The sequence below is a fragment of the Grammomys surdaster genome, unplaced genomic scaffold (genome assembly GCF_004785775.1).
Source record: "Grammomys surdaster isolate TR1022 unplaced genomic scaffold, NIH_TR_1.0 125863, whole genome shotgun sequence".
Taxonomy (NCBI): domain Eukaryota; kingdom Metazoa; phylum Chordata; class Mammalia; order Rodentia; family Muridae; genus Grammomys; species Grammomys surdaster.
The window spans coordinates 1,124,784-1,143,058 of record NW_021620689.1 but is presented as its reverse complement, the minus strand read 5'-3'; the positions used below and the strand labels follow the sequence as shown (position 1 = coordinate 1,143,058).

At 50.1% G+C, this 18,275-nt stretch overlaps 1 protein-coding gene across 2 annotated transcripts in view; it reads left to right on the top strand.

The window, feature by feature from the left end:
* Grik3 (glutamate ionotropic receptor kainate type subunit 3) overlaps window positions 1–18,275 on the top strand; it is a 208,077-nt gene that overhangs the window by 165,480 nt on the left and 24,322 nt on the right. For both annotated transcript variants that reach the window (XM_028790109.1, XM_028790110.1), the window contains exon 10: window positions 4,974–5,177. In XM_028790109.1, coding sequence (XP_028645942.1) covers window positions 4,974–5,177 — 204 coding nt within the window. The remainder of the gene's footprint in view (window positions 1–4,973; window positions 5,178–18,275) is intronic.

The following is an 18,275-nucleotide window of genomic DNA, read 5'->3' as shown; positions in this document are numbered from 1 at the left end:
CCGGCCCTAGGACCAGGCTAATTATCTCTTCCTGGGAGAGCTATACAAGTCGTAAGAAGTAGCTCAGCCTGGCTCTGGCAAAACTGTCCTGGCTGAAAACTCAGCCCTTTGATTGGCTGCCTGTGTGCAGGGCTAGCACCTCCTGCTGGGAGCATGGACCTGTCTTTTCTGGAATTGTCAAGGCAGGCAACCACACTTTGAGTGACAGACAGGTACCAAGACACGGGATCAGAACATCAGACTATTCATCCACTGGGGACTAGGAACTGGAGGAGTGCCCTGGTGAGAAGGACTCCCTTCATCCTGGGATGTGACAGGCCATAGCAGCCTATGTTGAGCTCACCAACTCTATCTTCTAGTCTCTATCCTAAACCTCTGGGGTTCAGTCCTTGGGGTGCCTTGTCCTGAATGGACAATAGACAGGGGTCTTACTGTGCCTTCTGGATTTTCAGATCACACCAGATTTTCCCCCATTCCAAAGCTGGAAGCCTTCCCCAACACCCTCCCTGCAGGCCCAACCTCTCCTCTGGCTCTGCTCTTCCATGCTCTCATGAAAAATGCATGCATCCAAACCTCAGCTCACACTAAGTAAGCGCACGCAGTGTGCTCCCGGGGCCCTGCTTTTGAAGGTTCAAGGTACTCTGGGCTGTGGATGTGAGTAGCAATCAGGGTGCCCATGGGTGGATGTGAATTCTGGGGCAGGGCCACGGATGGCCTCTGGAAACACAGCAGTACAGTCAGTATGTACACTGTGACCCACATAGACTCAACCGCAAGGCAAGCTGACCCCCAGCATGCTGTGACAGATGGGAAAGCCAAGACCAGAATGTGGGCCAGGAAGACCAGGCCAGGGGCCATTCTGGATCCTCCCACTGGAGAAATATGATTCTGAATACCCTATCTTGTTCTGTACTGCAGCAGCCAAGGCCTCAGGTCAGGGTACTTGGTCTGTGTGTCCAAGCAGGGTCAGACAGACAGAACTCAGAAGCATGTGTGCCATATTACCTGTGTGTATACATGTGCACATGAGGCATGGCCTAAGACAGGGCACTCGGGGACCCAGCTATCAGATGGCTAATCCCTGAATCTGTCCCCTCTGGGAGCTGCCCTCTCCCTGTCTCCTCTTTCCACCTGCTGGCCCGGTGTCTGGGAGAAGCTTAACTCTGGGCCTGGCCTCTCTATTGCTAAGTGATTGTAGTGAACCCAGATGAAGCCTTGTGACTGAAAGTCAGGAAAGGTTATTTTTCTGAACCCCTGTTTTTGGTGACTTGTTGAGGAGAAATATTACCCCTGGTCCCACGGCTCTTCTCCCGGAGCAATAGGAGAGCGTGAAGTTATGAAATTGAGGGCACCTTCACTGAGCAATCGATTAGCAGCTGAGGGAGCCGGTGAACTGGCTGTCTGGACATTTCCAATAATAAATTGTGAAATAGTCCATGAATAAGTAGTCTCGGAGTTGAGAATTACCCCCTAGGAAATGTTGCTGGACTGAAGACGCATTACTAAGGCGAACACCATTTTAATGCCCTGGGCTTCAGCTGTTAAATATGTATGCCATCCGCAAAGCACTTCCCGAAATTAATGGCATTTTGCAGCTGCTCCGAAGGCAGCGTATTTAGATGGAGATGTATAGATTCTGGGGCTGTGGTGGCTTCGTAAATGAAGTGCTAATTTTAGAGGCTAAGGCCGTAGAGGGGCGTGAAGGGGGCGGGTCAGGAAGGGAGAAGTCTTAGGGGCTTTCCCACTCTGTTCCCTCCACTTCCGGTGGTAGCCATAATTGTTACCCTTTGATGACTTGGGGTGTGGTCTCTAAGAGGGAAAGGTCACTGAAGTAACTGGGCAGAGAGTACTCGAAAGAAGGAATGAGTGTAATAACAAGAACAATAGTAGTAGTGATATTGGCGGCTGACTCTCGCCAGGCACTAAATGCTTTTCCTAGGCAGGTTCATCTTATTCCTCCTCTTGTTAGGATACACTCTGTTAGAATCTCCATTCTACAGAAGGGAGTGGGAATCTCTCCCTGTCCCGGCAATTTCCCTGGGAAAGATGATAACTTCTCTCTAATTCTCTGGCTATGCTAAATGAGGTCAGGACCACCAAGTACAGTAGTGCAGCCTGTTCACTGCCTAAGAACATCAGTGGAGGGGTAAATGGGCTGACAGCCCACCTATGCCCCTCCTTCCAGGCCATCCCCAGGGTGTGGGGGCATATCACCTGAGGAAGGGTCAAAGGGTCAACCTTCATTCAGCCTGAGCCCCTGACCCAGGCCCACCTGTACTTCCCTTTCCCCATGTTGAGCTGCTTGCCTGGCTGCAGGGTAGCATCAGAGGCCCCGAGGTCTAGGGTGGGACTAACCCAAAGGTCTGCTACATTCCCACGTGATTAGTCTTGAAAGCAGTGTCCTCAGACTCCACGGGTGGTCCGGAACCCCTTGGAGATTCAGACACTCTCTGTCTCAGAAACCCCCGAAGGAGTCCCTAAGCAGAGTCGGTTATAAGGTGGGGCGCCACACTGGGAAACTGGGATCCAGGGTAGAAGAACAGAGCCCACCTGCCGTAGCAGGAACCTGGGTTGAGACACTTGGCAAGCCTCTGCGCCTGAGGACATCCAACAATGGCCACCTGAGCCTTCCACTTTTCACCCATCTCAGGGGCCCATGGTCTCAAGAAAACAGTCCTGTCAATGGGGAGGGCCTGAGACACTCCTCTAAGTGAGTACTAGTGCATTGTGGGGAAGCAGTCTGTCAGTGGACGGCACTGGAGGAGAGGTGCTTAGACAAGAGCAGAGTGCTGTGGTGGGGGTGGGGAAGGTGGACAGAAGGCCAGGGCAGAGGGTGGGACAGGACTGAGCAAGGAGGTCCAGGAGACCAAAGCGGGTGAGGCGATAGTAGCTCTCAGCCTGAGCTCAGGACCTGTAAGAGCACGTAAAGTCAGGGCGGTCTAAGCCTAGGGACGGAACAGAAAGGAGCTAGGGGGTGTGCTGCTTGGCTGGGTACATCTGAAACTGAGCTCCTTGGAACTATTTTCAACTGCTGTGTGGCCTTGGGTAACGTAGTGGCCCTCTCTGAGTCTGTTTCTTGATGTAGTAATAGATGATAAGATCATCTATTTTGCATCCTAATAAGACTTAAATGTAACAGACTGTCAAGAGTCAAAAAATGGCGCATGGTGCATAGTAGTAATTCAACAAATTTGGGGGTGGGGGGAATTCAACTTAGCCACTCCAAACTTCAACACAGGGGTTGTGAGTATGTGGGGGATGAGTACTCGAGATCCACAGAAGAAAAGACTAGCATTTTGACCTGGATTGAGTCTGGGGCATCTGTGTCTTCTTGCCCCCAAGCCTGTCCAACTAGATACTGCCGGTTCAGGTCTCCCCACGGCTTCCTGCCTCTGCTCCTAGTTCTTCCTGGCCCAGCCAGGAGTGTGTTTTTGAGAAGTCAGACAGCGCTAAGCCTTACTCTATGCCTTGCACCTGGAAAGAGGCGCCTGACACAGGACAGACAGCCCTGGACCCGCACACTGCCTTCTTGAGGACCAGCTGATGGCTGGGAGAGCACAGCCAGATACAGATGAAGTTACCACTGTAGTACTTGTTGGCTTACCGTCAGGTCCTGACTTGGGTGCTGAGGGGACCTTATAAGAGTGGTATTGGGAAGGGGTGTGTCCAATCTGTTAACTAATTTGTTAACTTGTCTAATCTAGAGCAAGTAGGGGAGTCACCGTACCTGATGAAGGGCTTTGCCTGCATGGTCCTCCAACTTGAGCGAACACAAAGCTCACTGGCAGCCCCTGCCTCCGTGGGTGTAGTGTGGGGCTCAAGAGTGATTCTTTAACAGGTTCTAAGGTCAGGCTCATGCTGGCTTGGGACACTGGTAGAGCAGAAAACCTGTACTATAGAATCAGGTAGTCCTGCTCACCACTTGACAGCTCTGGGTCACTGGTCAGTCAGCAGCAGCAGCAGCAGGGCCTTGTCCCCTTGTCTAAAAACCATCCCTGGAGGCAAGCCACCAAGCTGCCTTTCAGAAAATAGACTTGTCCTGGACTTGCTTCTAGGCTGTTGGTCCAAGCCATTTGAAATAGTGTCAGAAAGACAGACTCCAGGGCCTGGGGAGATGGGATGACTAAAGGGAAAGAGCTTATGGAGTAAGCAGGGGGGCCTGAGCTCCACCTGAGGAACCACAGAGAAAGCCAGGGGTGGTGGATCAGCCTGGGCATCCCAGTGCTGGGGAGGCAGAGACAAGGATCCCTGAGGCTCTACAGCTAATGAGTCTAGTTTATTCAGCAGGCCCCAGGTCAGTGATAGACCCTGTCTCCAAAACAGGCTGTGTGACCCAAAATGCTCTATGGTGTCCATTCCATCCCACTAAAGCAAAGTGAACTCTAAGTGATCAATTCTGATTACAGAAACACAAGTAATTTTCTTTGTAAGGCAATTTTTCTTCTTGAGACGAGGTCTTACTATGGTCACTCTGGCCAATCTGGGATCTATGTATACCAGGCTGGCCTCAAACTCACAGAGATCCTCCTGCCTCTGCCTCCAGAGTGCTAAAATTGAAGGCACAAACCACCATATCTGGCTAGGGGGAATATTTAAAAAAATATTCTCTATGTTTAATGCATGTTTTATTATTATTAAAATGAAAATAATAAAAAAAATTGGTGGAACTTGAACATTGACACCCAAGTTTGACCTCTAGCCTCCATTTGTGCTTGCACACATATGCCCATGCACACATGCCATACACGCACACACGCACACATGCACACATGCATGCACGCACGCTCAAGAGCCTAGGCCAGGTGTGGTGGCACATGCCTATAATTCCAGCATTTGGGAGGTGGAGGCAGGAAGATCAGGAGTTCAAGGCCATCCTTAATTGTTTAGTGATTTCGAAGTCAGTCTGAGCTACAGAGCCTACCCTTACCCCAGCCACCCTTAGCTTAGCACCTCTTTTCCCTCTGTCCCCACAGGAGGAGCCGTTTGTCATGTTCCGCAAGTCTGATAGGACCCTTTATGGCAATGACCGGTTCGAGGGCTATTGCATCGACTTGCTCAAGGAGCTGGCACACATCCTGGGCTTCTCCTACGAGATCCGGCTGGTGGAAGATGGCAAGTACGGGGCCCAGGACGACAAGGGCCAGTGGAACGGCATGGTCAAAGAACTCATTGACCACGTAAGTCAAGGCTTGTGCATGGACGATGGGATAAGGACAGGGTGGACAGTTCTAGCAAAGTATCCCAGCAGGTGACAGTATAAGACTGGGGAGATGGGATGAAGGTTGTGACCTTGGGAACGGATCAAGATCCATCAAAGTGTGCCCAGCTCTGCTGGGTCTGCCTGGCCTAGGCTGTCCACATCCCAACATCCCCACTATGTATGCAGATTGGCCTCTCTGATGATAGGCCTTCTCAAGGCATCTTTGGTGAGTTTCTATGGGGAGGATTCCTTCAGCTTCTCAACCTTTTGCTCCTTGAGGGATATCCAAGCCCTGGGATTGAGGAACTTGACAAACATACCACCCAACCCAGGGACACACAAACTGATCTGTCACCTCTCTAGCCTCTGTGGGTTCATTGCTCAACAGACGACTTAGGGGGTGGGCTTGGGGCTGGCATGAAGGGGTGAGTAAGACTATACTGGGCAGCACCAAGAACCTCTCACTCTGCCTGAATGGGGAAGACCTGAGAAGTAAAGAGTGACGCAGACAGGGTAAAGGGAGAGAAGCCCAAGGCAGGAGCCTGGACTTGTAGACTGTGAGGAAGAGTACAAGGAAGTCACAGGCCAAGAAAGGAATTGGGCCCTCAGCTATGGGCACAGGCACAAGTCACCCAGCCTCCGAGAAGCTTCCTCCTCAGTGAAATGTGTGAGTCACCACCCAGTACCCATGCCAGGAGCACTGAGGCAAGGGCACAGGGCCACAGGTATCCATGTGATGCTAACAGCAAACATTCTCACCATCTTGAAGGTCAAGTTCAGGACCAGCAGATCTGAGGCTCAAGAACCAGCTTTTAGGTTTAGCAGAGGTGTGACCTGGAAAGTTCTTCAGTGCAAACACACACACAGAGACACACACACACACAGCCCCGTATCTTCTCTTTGACTCTAGGCATAGTTAGTAACCACCGAGGCCAATAAGAAAGATGTGGGACTATAGCCAGGTACTGTTTGTCAGGCTCACGGGGCACAGATGAAGTATTCCCCACCTCCATCTCAGGGTCCTCAGCAGTACAGAAGCAATACCTATCTGAAAGAAATCCTGCCTGCAGCTAAAGGAGGCAAGGACCAGATCTGCCATGGCCCCTCCTCAGACCTGGTCTCCCCCACCCTTAGGCAGCCCACTGATGCCATGGCAGAAGCTGAGGCAGCAGCAAGATAGGAGCCAGACCTCAGATACCGAGTGGTGGGCTGGATGCAAAGCCTGAGAGTCTTTTAATGCTCTCTACCTAAGTGGGCCTGAGCTTTCATCTCTCTAGAAGAGAGGCCACACTGTCCCAGAGGCGGGGAGGAGGCCCCTTCAGGACTGACAGTCTCCAATGTGCTATAATCCCAGTTAGTGTCTGGGCTCCTCATTGCTGTCTCTCCAGGTAGAGAGGCAGCCTCACTAGGCTTTGGTCACTACTGGACCAAAAGAAGGTACCATATGGAGACCTCAGAGGCAGCGGTGGGGAGGAAAGTTGAAGCACAAGAATCAAACAGAGTCTGCCATGGTAGACCTATGTCCCTGGCCTGGCATAGGTCTACTGTGTCAGACATGGTTTGTATGGCAACCTGGCGGGAGAGACAAACGCTGAGGAGCACGCACTGATGCTGACACTTGGTGGCTGTGTGTCCCTGGGCAGTCTCTGAATTCGTCTGTCCCCTCGCCGGATGATATGCCCAGAACTTGCCTCCCAGGGGTGCTGTGAGGACCCAGTTAACAGGTGTGCTTGCTGTAGCTGGCAGAGCATCAGTCCTTAATGACATTGTTCTTATTTTTATCCTCACCGCTACTCGGAGAGTTGGGGGGGAGGGTTGTTCAGGAGCCCTTTTGTGTCCCCCAAGCTCCAGTTTCCTGCCTCCACAGTGAGAAAGATGATAACTGTCTCCACTTTCCTCTGCCCACTGTGAGGCTGGAAGAAAACAATGGATGGGAAGGGGCTTCTGAGCTACAGGCTTGCCTGTAAATGGGACGCCGTATTGTCACTGTTATTAGTAATAACTGTAATTATTATGGAAATGAGCCAGCAGGACCGGATGCACCTCCTCTTTATCCGCTTCCCCAAGCCTTGTGAGTGGGACTCTGAAGCCTGGCATTTGCACGGGGGATGGAAAGGGAGAAGACAGAGATCCTGAAAGAGGGAAAGCCAAGACCACAGGTGGGGGGGTGGAGCTGTCATGCCAGCCACCCGCTGCCTCTCAGTGGCCCACAAACTCTGAAGAGCAGACTTTCTAAAGGGACATGACAGAAAGCCAGCAGCAGCCAGACCCTCAGCGCCCCTCTGCTGGGGAAGCACAGGGAGCCTAATCCACAGCCTCTGACCTGCTGGGCAGTGCTTTGGAGACCCGGTACCCATCAAGGCCAGCGGGTTGGGTGGGACAGGCAGGGGACCTTGTTAAACCTGATTCCCTACGATTGATGAGCCTGTTAATCCTAGCTTGGTGCCATTTTTAATAACATCATAACCATTTATTAGTGTTGTCAGATAATTAGTCTTCTCACTAGCTCTTAGAGAGCATGGTAAAGACTTAGCAATATTATCACTTCCTTAATAGGGATCCGAACAGAGGCGTAAAGATGATGGATTCCCACCTCTGGAAGTGTCTGCCCCTGCCTCCCAGGTCCATGTGATGGTGCTGGGCAGACCCACCAACCAGGAGGACTTAAAATGTCCCTCCTTGACACGTTGCTAGCCTCCAGCCCAGCATTGTGGGAGGTGGGCACCTGGAGGATGCAAACGCCTCTTTCAGACACACTCGACTTCCCGAGTTGCCTTTAACCACACAACAGCAAACTGGACTGCGTGTGTCTTCTGACCTCGCTCCGTCCCTGCTGCCTGCTTCCCCCCATCCCCTCTCAGGCATCTGTCTCTACTCACCTCTCAGCTTTCGATCCTCCCATGAGTCCTGACAACTCTAGAATCCGATGGAAATAACATTCAGATTCCAGGCTGAGCTCATCTCTGCTCACGCGAGAAGAGCCCTCCAGCCTCTCTGGCTTCCATTCCGCCAGCTGCAAATGAAAACAGAGCCTTAGGCTTGGTTCATGCTCAATGAGCATTCATACACAAGAGGTGGCCCACTAAGTATACATCATAACAAATCCAGCCTCCCCTCCCCCATCACGTGTCTGTGCTCAGACATGGTGGCAGTGAGAGAAGTAACCCTCCGGCCACAGTCATCCTGCTAGACAAAAATATAACCTAGGACCTAGTGGTCCAGGACCTCAACTTTCCCTAGCTGACTCTAAACAGATGCCCTCGGAGGCTTACACACCGTCATCCAACTCCGAGGGAACTGAGACACACATTAAAGCACCACCTTTCTTGAAACATTGGCCTGCCGGCTAGACCTTCTGTGTCCTGATACTAATACCCAGGAACCTACTTGGGGAGTGAGAAGGAAAAGACAGACCCAAGAGGAGAGAGCCTGAAGCCAGTGGAAGGCCACAGGAGGAGAGGGAGACGAGATATAAGCCTTGAGTCTTGGGTGATAACTGAGGGGTTGTGTTGTTGTTGTTATTGTTGTTGTTGTCATTCTGGGGGTGGATCCTGGGACTTTATACATGCAGGCAAGTATTCCATCACTGAGCTACAAGCCTAGCCAAGTTATTTAATGTTAGTATTGAAAGCTACAGGGCACCACTGGAAGATGTGGAGCCAGGAGGTGACGTCAGGGGAGCCAGGGAGCAACATCAACCTAGCTCCAGAGGAAGATTACTTGACTTTTAAGTCAAACTGGAGTCAGCCTATGAATGTGGCTGAGAGGCCTGGAGGAAAAGGAAGGAACAGCGGGAAAGAAAGGAAGTGAGGCCCATCCAGGAGACGTGAAGGCTGCAGACTGGTGCTTGGTGAATGGAGGGGTGAGGGAAGGCTGGTGATGAAGGATCAGGCAGTGGATTCTAACATGGACCTCAGGGGAGATACTGGTTCCCCCCTCCAAGTTACAGATCCCCCGGAGAAGTCATCTGAGGCATGTTAGGACCCTATTCTCTGCAGGTGGCTAGCCATAGGATGAGGAGGAGGGAGCCAGGTCAGGATGAAAGGGAAGACTGCCCAGGATGCCCAGCCTGGCAAGGAGGAGAACCAAGAGAGTGTGAGTGAGGAGGTCAATGGGAACAGGCTCATGCCTGGAATGTATGGCATAGAGTTTCCCCTGGTTTCTAGATAAGCTTGCACCAAGATAGGGGACAAAGAATGGTCATAGGTAACCTTGATATGTCACCCTTCCTTTGTGAAAAAATAGCCATGCCCAGACATTCCCTCTACTCTCCTGTCTCAGAGTACAGCCAGGGAAAGTGACACAGTCTGGAAGGACTGCACCCTCCGCTTGACTCTTCTAGACAAGAAGTCTCTGATACACTTAGCTTGGCTATTGCCCAGCACCTGGACGCAGAGCAGGCATTGATGAGCAAAAGACTCATAAATGGGCATGGGCTGCTCACCCTGTCCAGAGACATGGCTGTGGGTCATGATTCACCCTCACATCCAAAATGTGCATGAGGAAGGTCTGGTGAAGTCAGATCTGTGACCCCATCATCTACTGGGCCCATTGTTTTCCTACCATAAGCCATCCTCACTCTGGTATGCATGCATGAGTGTTGGAACCCAAACCCTGTTCTTGTGTCCAGGAGAAGCTCTGTCCAATCTACCTCATTCAGCCTGGTCTGGTACACTTGGACACAAGGCATGCTGGGAGCTCTCCCCGGACAGGTCAGGATGCTTTGGGAGCAGGGCAGTTAGTGCAGGGGAAGCAGATGGCAACAGAAGTGGACTGTTGTCAGGGCAACAGATTGCCCAGAGCTAGACCTGAAGAGTGTTGGGGAAGATCAAGAGGCTGTCAGAGTGAATCTGTGGATGACCAGTTCTGCAGGCTGTGGGGGCGGGGAAGACAGAAAGGACATAGTGTCCTGCTGAGATTCCCGGTATAACTATCAGCTCTAGAACTCAGCCTAGGGAGAGGCCTGCTAAAGGGGTCAGACAACCAGGTGCTAGGGAGGACCAGGCACATGAGAGCTTCGTGATCTAAAACGGTGGTTAGGGAAACAGGTCTAGTGGCTAGAGCAGGGCATCATGGGCCTGTTCATCCAGCCCAAAGATCTTGAGTGCCACTGTCATCTTAGGCTCATAGAGTGCAGCTCCACACAGAAGCCTGCCATGGCTTCTCTAGGGAGGGTGACACTGGGGAAGACAGAGTCAGGCAAGAGAAGTTAAAACTGTGAGACAAGATAAGTTATTTCTCTCATCGCTGTCACAAGACACGTTACTAAAGAGCCTTAAAGAAGGTGAGGTTTGGGCTTAAAGTTTTTAGGTGTAATCCACCATGGCAGGAAAGGCATGGCATCGGGAGCCAGAGGCAGCTGGTCATGTTGCACACACAGTCAAGAGGCAAGAGGAACGAATCCTTGGTGCTCAGCCTGCTGTCTCCTTTTCATTCATTCCAAGGCCCCACAGGATAGTCAGGGCAGCTCTTCCCACCTCAAACAAGCCTCTCTAGAGACTTCCTCACAGAGATGCCCAGAGTTTTGTCTCCCAGGTGATTCTAGATTGTATCAAATTGACAATATCAACCAGCCAGTGGGAAGTGGATTGGTCTGGGACTCTGCACCATAGAAAAGCCCTATAGTGTCTTAGGACTATCCCATGTGGTAAGGACAGGCAGGGGAGGGTTTAGGCATTGGCCCTGCCTTTTGTGCAGCTTAGTTGACATGGGAGCTATCCAGGACCTTGCAGCAGTTGTCACCAGAGCCCCAGAGCTGGGGTTAGATGCTTCTAGACCATACCTGCATGAGATTAGTGTATGAGGGTTTCTGAGCCCAGACCTAACCAACAACAGGCCAGCAGTGGTAGGTGATGGGGTGGGGTGGGGGTGTCATTCAGTACAAGTGTGACAAAGCCAGGCAGAAGCAATGGATCAGACAAGTGAAATACTATCAGGGCTTTAGCCACTGGGGCAAAAAGAAGATGGGGGTGCCTGGAGGAGATGAAAACAAAGGGAAATGACTCTGGTTTGTCTGACCTATGACTTGGAGAAGAAGAAAGGTGTCCAGGCTTGCATCGAGTATTTACTGGGGTAGCCATAGTCAAGGTTGCTGAAGTCTCCCACAGTCAGGGCCTGGCTGAGGTTGTAGCTGAGTGCATGGTGGTCCTCAGTGCAGGCAGATCTGAAGGCTTGGAGATCTCCACCACATGAGGGAATGAGAAACAAAGGAGTCTTATAGGAATGGAAGTACAGGATGTGTACCATGAGACAGGGAAACCTGTCCAACCAGCCATCCTCAGAGTCAGGTACAGGGAGCTGGGGACTTGAGGAATCACAGAGCTGTCCCAGGCATAGGAGAGACCACTGTCAAACTGTCAGGAGTCCTCAGCCTAGGAGGTTTGTGCATATACCATAGATCTCCAAGGACTTGACAGTTGACATTTGGGGATTTTCTAATACCTGTCCCCCATCTAGTCAGATTTATGTGAATTGTTTGGAAGGCCAGTTCTGGGGTTGCTGGTCACTGCAATGCTCACTGTCAACATTGTCAGCTGGCTCAGGGTGTCACAGAAGACACCATCCATGGCTCAGTGCATTTCTGAGAGCATCATTCTGAAGAGAGGCTTGCTGGGTAGCATCCTTCCGGTGTTAACAGTGGTCAAGCAATTCAGTAAATCCATCATTTGAGGCCTCATGCTAGATTCTGTGGATACAGGAGTAAACACAGGCAAGGTCCCTCCCCTGAGCCTCAGGATGTTGCATTCTAGCATGGGAAATGAACAGATGATGACCTGTCTCTCCAGCCACAGTAAGTTCATCTAAGCAGGAGATTGGGTTGAGTCTCCAGTCAGGATGATGCAGCAAATACAGAAGGTAGCTGGTCAGGAGAGCTTCTCTGACTTCTAGACAGATCTAGACAGCTCCTGAGGACTGAGAGAGTGGGAACTTAGTGTGACCCATCTCAGAAAGCCCGAGAGCATTGATTCTCAACTTTTAGCTGCAACCCTTTGATACAGTTCCTCAGGTTACGTTGATCCCCCACCATAAAATTATTTTTGTTACTACTTCATAACTGTAATTTTGCTACTGTTAAGAACTGCAATGTAAACATTTTTGGAGACAGAGATTTGCCAAAGGGGTTGAGACTCAGAGGTTGAGAGTCACTGCCCTAGAAGAAGGTCTGAGAAACTCATGCAAGGCAGAAGAATGTCATTGCTGTCCCCTTGGTCAGCAGCAGTTAACCCAAGGAGGGCATGAGGCCATTTCTGGTCCCTAATGTGCAGACTGTGGTAATATGGTGAAGAAACACAGGACTGTGAGCACTGGTCCCCCAGTCTGCAGGTGTGATAAGGGTAGCAGATGACATACCCTTACTGCCTGGATTGTGTGCTGTCTCTTCTCTCCCCTGAACCAGGCCTTGCTTCTGGACCATGTGCCTGAGTCCCAAACCCTGTTTGCAAGGCCAGAGAAAGCTCTACCCAAGCCTGTTCTCAGCCCTGAGCCAGGGCATACACTTCAAAGCAAGTCGTGATGGAAGTTCACCTCACTGAGGGACAGGGTCAAGTATGAGCAGGGAAAATAGACAACAGGGACACCAGCAGCCAGTTTGCCCCCAGGCAGTGACAGGGAGCTCTGAAGAACTGACCTCCCCAAGGTGAGCCTGAGGGCAGGTGGAGACTGTGCTGGGATTTATTGAGTGGTCAAGGGAGAGAAACAGTTTTGTAGATTGACCCATCAGGGCCACCATAGGTGGCAGTTCCTTCTCTAGGAAGACGAAGGTCAAATGGTCAGTTAATCTGACTTCAGGAAAATTATGCATGCAGAGTTGGGAAACTAAGACCAGGATGTGTGTGTGTGTGTGTGTGTGTGTGCTCGTGCGCGCGCACACACACCACCACAGTAATATATAGAAGTCATATGATATCTTATGGGAGTCAGTTTTCTTCTACTGTGTGGGTCCTCAGGATCAAACTCAGGTCAGTTTGGGATGATATTCTAATGTTTTTCCCACAAAATTTCCTGGAGACTCTTTTTGATGCCGGGCTTTGCACTAATCCTGAGAGGTACTTCAGTGAAGGGAACAAGCTTAATCCTCGCCCTCCTGGAGTTTATATACTGACAGGGAAGCCAGAGATTAAACAATAGCTTGTAAAGAAAAATTCTGTTGTGATCAGAGCAGCATGGAGCAATGCAGGGAAGAGTGCACTGACACACTGTGTGATGGGGATCTGGCCTACTTCAAAGAGAGGGTGTTCCAGCCTCCTTGGGCTCTGCTAGGACAGGTCCCACCCACATGGGTTAATACCACTAACAGGAATTTGGAGAGAAGACTCAAAGTGACAGAAGATGGGTCATCTATCCTGGATTCTGGTGACTGGGGCAGGCTGGACCTGCTGTTCTTCCTGACAGACACTGGCACGGTATGGAGCCTTCAAGGGAGCAGGAATGGGGCCTTTCTCCAGGCCTGGGAAAGATACACACACCATTGCTCAGTCAGCCATCAGGGCTGCTGCAGCTCTGGAGGCTGGTCTGGCAGCTGGTACTTGGGATGTTACTCACACCTGTCTGGGTCTGTCCAGACATGTGGGAGGCCCAGATGACACTTTATCAGGTTGCTACGCAGGTGAGGGACCTTGTTTCCTCAGCTTGGATAGAAAGCACCGAGGCAGAGAAACAGCACACTCAGGGCAAGTGCAGCAGCCGAGAAGGCTCCTGTGTAAATCAAGATTTTTATCACCGATAAAACAGAGAAATATATTTTTTAAAAAATTGTATGTGTGGACGCGTGTGTGTGTGTGTGTGTGTGTGTGTGTGTGTGAGTGCTGGCATACTCATGCCATTGGTGTACACGTGGGGGTCAGAGGACAACCTTAAATGCTAGTCCTCACCTTCCAGTCTGTTGGAGACAGAGTCTCTTGTACTCTGCTGAATACCCCAAGCTGGACCATGAACTTCCCAGGATTCTCTGGTCAATCCCTCCTATCTCGTGCATAGATGTGTGCTGCCAAGTCTGGCTTTCTGTGAGGGCTGTGGGGATCCAAACTCAAGTCTTCACGCTTACATGACAAGTGTTGGAGAGAAACACCTAAGTAGAGGATTAGTGTTGGCTCACGGTTTTAGAAAGTCCAGCAGCTTGCTCAGCGTGCCCTGCTGCCCTGTGGTGTAGCGGGAAGGGCATCCTGGCAACAGGAGCATGGGGCAGAGGCTTGTAGCCTCCTGGCTTCTGATAAACAGACAAAATACCCTTTACACACACACACGCATACCCCACAGTGAAGCTTCTCCTTCCAATAACTCTTCTTCCAATAACACTATTAAAGTGCAAGTGGATTAATAAGATCAAGACACTCAGTATCCACTCATGAGGGATCCCAATGACTAGATTCACCAATCTGGGACAAGTCTTCAACGTACAAACCTTTTGGGGGATACTTTATATCTAAGCTCTAATGCCCAATACTCGAAACATGGGAGGGAGCCAGCAGGCAGAGCTCCTGGGATGAGTCAAGTCGCTTCATGGTTGTCAGGAATGTGGCTTGTTTTCTTGGGCACCATAGAGGGATCTGGATGGCTCTAGGACTCTGAACCCCATCAAATGCTACAAAAGAAATTCCAGCAAACCCCGGTGACAGATGTGGTCAGAAGTCAAGGTGACATTCATGTGTATGGGAATGCAGCACAGGGCTCAGAACAGGGCCCAGGGGCACAGTCAGCAGGGCCAAAAGAAGAAGGTAGGAGGGCTCTCTTCATCCCACACAGGGTCTAAGTGAAAGGTGTTTGAGTTCTCTTGGGCCGCTATAACAAGCGATAACAAACCAGGTGCCTTCAAAACACAGAAATGTGTCGTCTCCTTGGGCAGAAATGAGAAATCAGGGTGTCAATGGCATTGCTTCCTTTCAGAGGTTCTGAAGGTGAATGGACTCCATCCTCCCAGGTTCTGATGTGGCCAGCATCCCTTGGTGCTGCTTGGCTTTGTGCCTGCCTTGTCCTCATTTTTGTCTCCATTGTCACACATTCTTCTCTGTATATTTGTGTCTTCTTCTATAAGGGTACCAATTGTTGAGAGGGGGCCACCCTAATTTAGTATGATGCCATCTTAACTTGGTGACTTTGTTAAACAGGAATATTATCTGCAAGATCTTATTCCAAATTAGGTCACAGAACCGGAATGTAATTAAGGCTGTCTGCCTCTGTCACATCACCCCCACGATACTTGACTTGTACAACACCATGTTGGATGTTAAGATCATAGTGAATTGAGTACTAGAACTGGCTTGGCCACTCACTAGCTTGAACAAGCATTCCTGCCTGCTCCAGCCACCAATCCTTCATCTAAAATGTGGAGATGTCTGCTGCCTCCTAGGGCTCTAGGGAGGAATTCATGAGGCACTTAGCAATGCTTGGCCTGTAGGCAGCATCCTATAATGATGGCAGTTCTTGCTCTTTTAATATAACAGTTCACTGTCTAGGCAGTCAGGCACTCCGGGAGTTCCTCCCAGCATGAGGCAGAGAATAGAGATATAGAATCCAGTAGTGACCATACTGGAGAATCCAACAGGAAGTGCCAACCAGACACCCAAACCAGGGAGTGAGCTGGGGCCAGGGCCTAGACCTTGTCTCCAAAGAAGACTTTTGGCCAAAAAGAAGACCAGAAGACCGATTAGTGACAAGTTACCAGAACTAAGATCCTTCCCATTCTGGTAGGAAGTGGTTCAAGCTTTGTTATAGGAACAAGTTCAGGGTCCAGGCTAACACTGGATAATTGGATATCAGGGGCCAAAATACAGAGCTGCGTTGGTAAGTACGTCTTGTCATCAGTTTGAGATCTAGGGCTGGAAACAAGTAGACAAGATCACTTCATATGTGGAAGAGACGCCGAGCAGGACTAGGGTTGGGTACATCCCAATAAAGTCTTGGTAAGTGGAAAGCTACTTACAGGGTAAAAACAATGTCCTCAGAAGACATGCTGACTGGCCTAGACATTTAGAAGATGTATAGAAAGGTCCTTAGTGAGACAGGAGAGGAGAAATACCACCTATAAGACTGAAGATTTGGGGACAGGTCAACGGTTTCATTTTCTTCAATGTCATGATTTTTGGAGCATGAGAACAAAGGATAAACAGCGTCTCCAAGCCTCAGTTTCTCCCTGTAATAAAGTGTGTGGTTAGAGCAGATGTTCCTGAAGGTCTGTCGTCCAGCTCTGACAGCCTGTGATTTCACGAATCACACTGGAAGAAGTCCGCGTGAGTGGGAAGAGCCGCCAAGACTGGGCCTTTCATTCTGAGTAATGAACCGAAACCGCGAAGGCTTGACATCTGTTCCAATCTTTCAAGGGAAGTTGGACAAAATAATACCTTTTTCAGGGAAATCGTTACCAACAGTGAAATATAGTATTTTCTGCCTAAGCCAAAAATGAAGTGGAGAATACCAGCCTTCCTGAAGCCCAAGGGAGAACACTCATCTGAACTCCTAGAGAAGGTCACGTTGGCCAATTACCTCGCTGCCGTAGGCACAGACTGCCAGAGACAACGCTGTTGCCCAACCCCATTAGAGCCAGGAAGCAGGAAGAGTAGAAGGGAGGTTCTGAAGGCCCCGAGACACACTACTCTGGGGCCTGCGGCTGGCTTCCTCACCAGCTCCTGGGACATTCTTGTGGAATAAGCATTGTGCACAGACACCTTGATCTCATGCAGCCTGCTGTCAAAAGTCCAAGGAGGATCCCCCACCATGGACTTGGGGTTCTATCCAAGAAGCCACTGCAAACCCAGAGGCCATACCCAGGGACCAGCAGAGTCCAAGTGTGTTCTACCTTTGGAGTCAAACAGCCTCACAATACAGTGTACTCTGAAGGGACTGGGCTAGGGAAGGCAGGGATCTAGAATCAAAGGACCACTGGTTCTCTCTCATACCATCACTGCAGAAGATTCAGGACTGAGGGAGTCCTTCAGGGTGCTCACCTCATCTCCTGTGCTACCCAAGAATGGTATCTACATCTAAAGCAAGGGATCACTGGACCAGGTCTCTGGTTCATTCCTGTATCCCACTAGGCCAGTGTCTGGGCACAGTATGTCTTGATCAAATGTGTATTAAACAGTTTTCACTGTACCTGAGTATCCCTCCCCCCACCTCCACCCCTCAGCCATTTGTTCAGACCTTGAACTGAGAGGCATCTGGGAGCTAGGGCAGTGGCTCTGTCTCTCTTTTCTGTGCCTGTAATGCCAGGCACGTTCTAACTCACATCCTCAAAAACCTGTAAAAGGCTTCAATGTAATGAGCCTTCCCCATGTTTCTCCTCCCTGTATTCCATGAAGTTGGTTTGTTTCACATTTATTCATTTATTTTTATAGTTCACATATGTGCATGCAGGTACAGGCTCATGTATACCAGCCATGCCCCATGTTTAGAGGTTAGAGGACAACTTGTGGGAGTTGGTCCCTTCCCCGCCACATAGGTTCGAAGGATTCAACTCAGGTGATCATCAGTCTTGGTGACAGATGCTTTTTATCCCATGGACCATCCTGCTGGCATTTTCCTGAATAGTGAAGTTCATCAATTCTTTAGGCCCCAAGTATCCATGGGAGTAGGAGTAAGAAAGATATCAATATCAGAGTATCTCCAAGGTCTCCCAAGCCTGAGGTATCCTTGGAGTGGTCTAGATTGGACTTTCACGTGTATCACCCTTATCTGCTGACGTGATTTGTACTGAAGTACTTATTCCTGTTCTGAGATAAGTAGACTCTAAGTTAGTGCTGATTTGATAAACACTTTTGATTGAAACTCATGTCCCCGACTAGACCTTAAGAGCCACAATACCAAAAACTGTATATGTTAGTGACAGCTGTCTCTCTAGTTCCTGGTGGATCTGACAAAATAGTGGGTGGGTAGGAATATGGGTGGACAGGTAGAAGATGGGTGTTTAGGTTGTATAGATAGATGGGTGGGTACATAAATGGATAAGTTGGTTGTGGGTGGCTGGAAGGGTGGATAGATAACGGATGAATAGATGGAAGGCCCATAGGGGACTAAGTAGGTGGGTAGATGGAAGGATGGATGGAGGGGTAGTGAGTGGATGCATGAATATTTGGGTTGATAG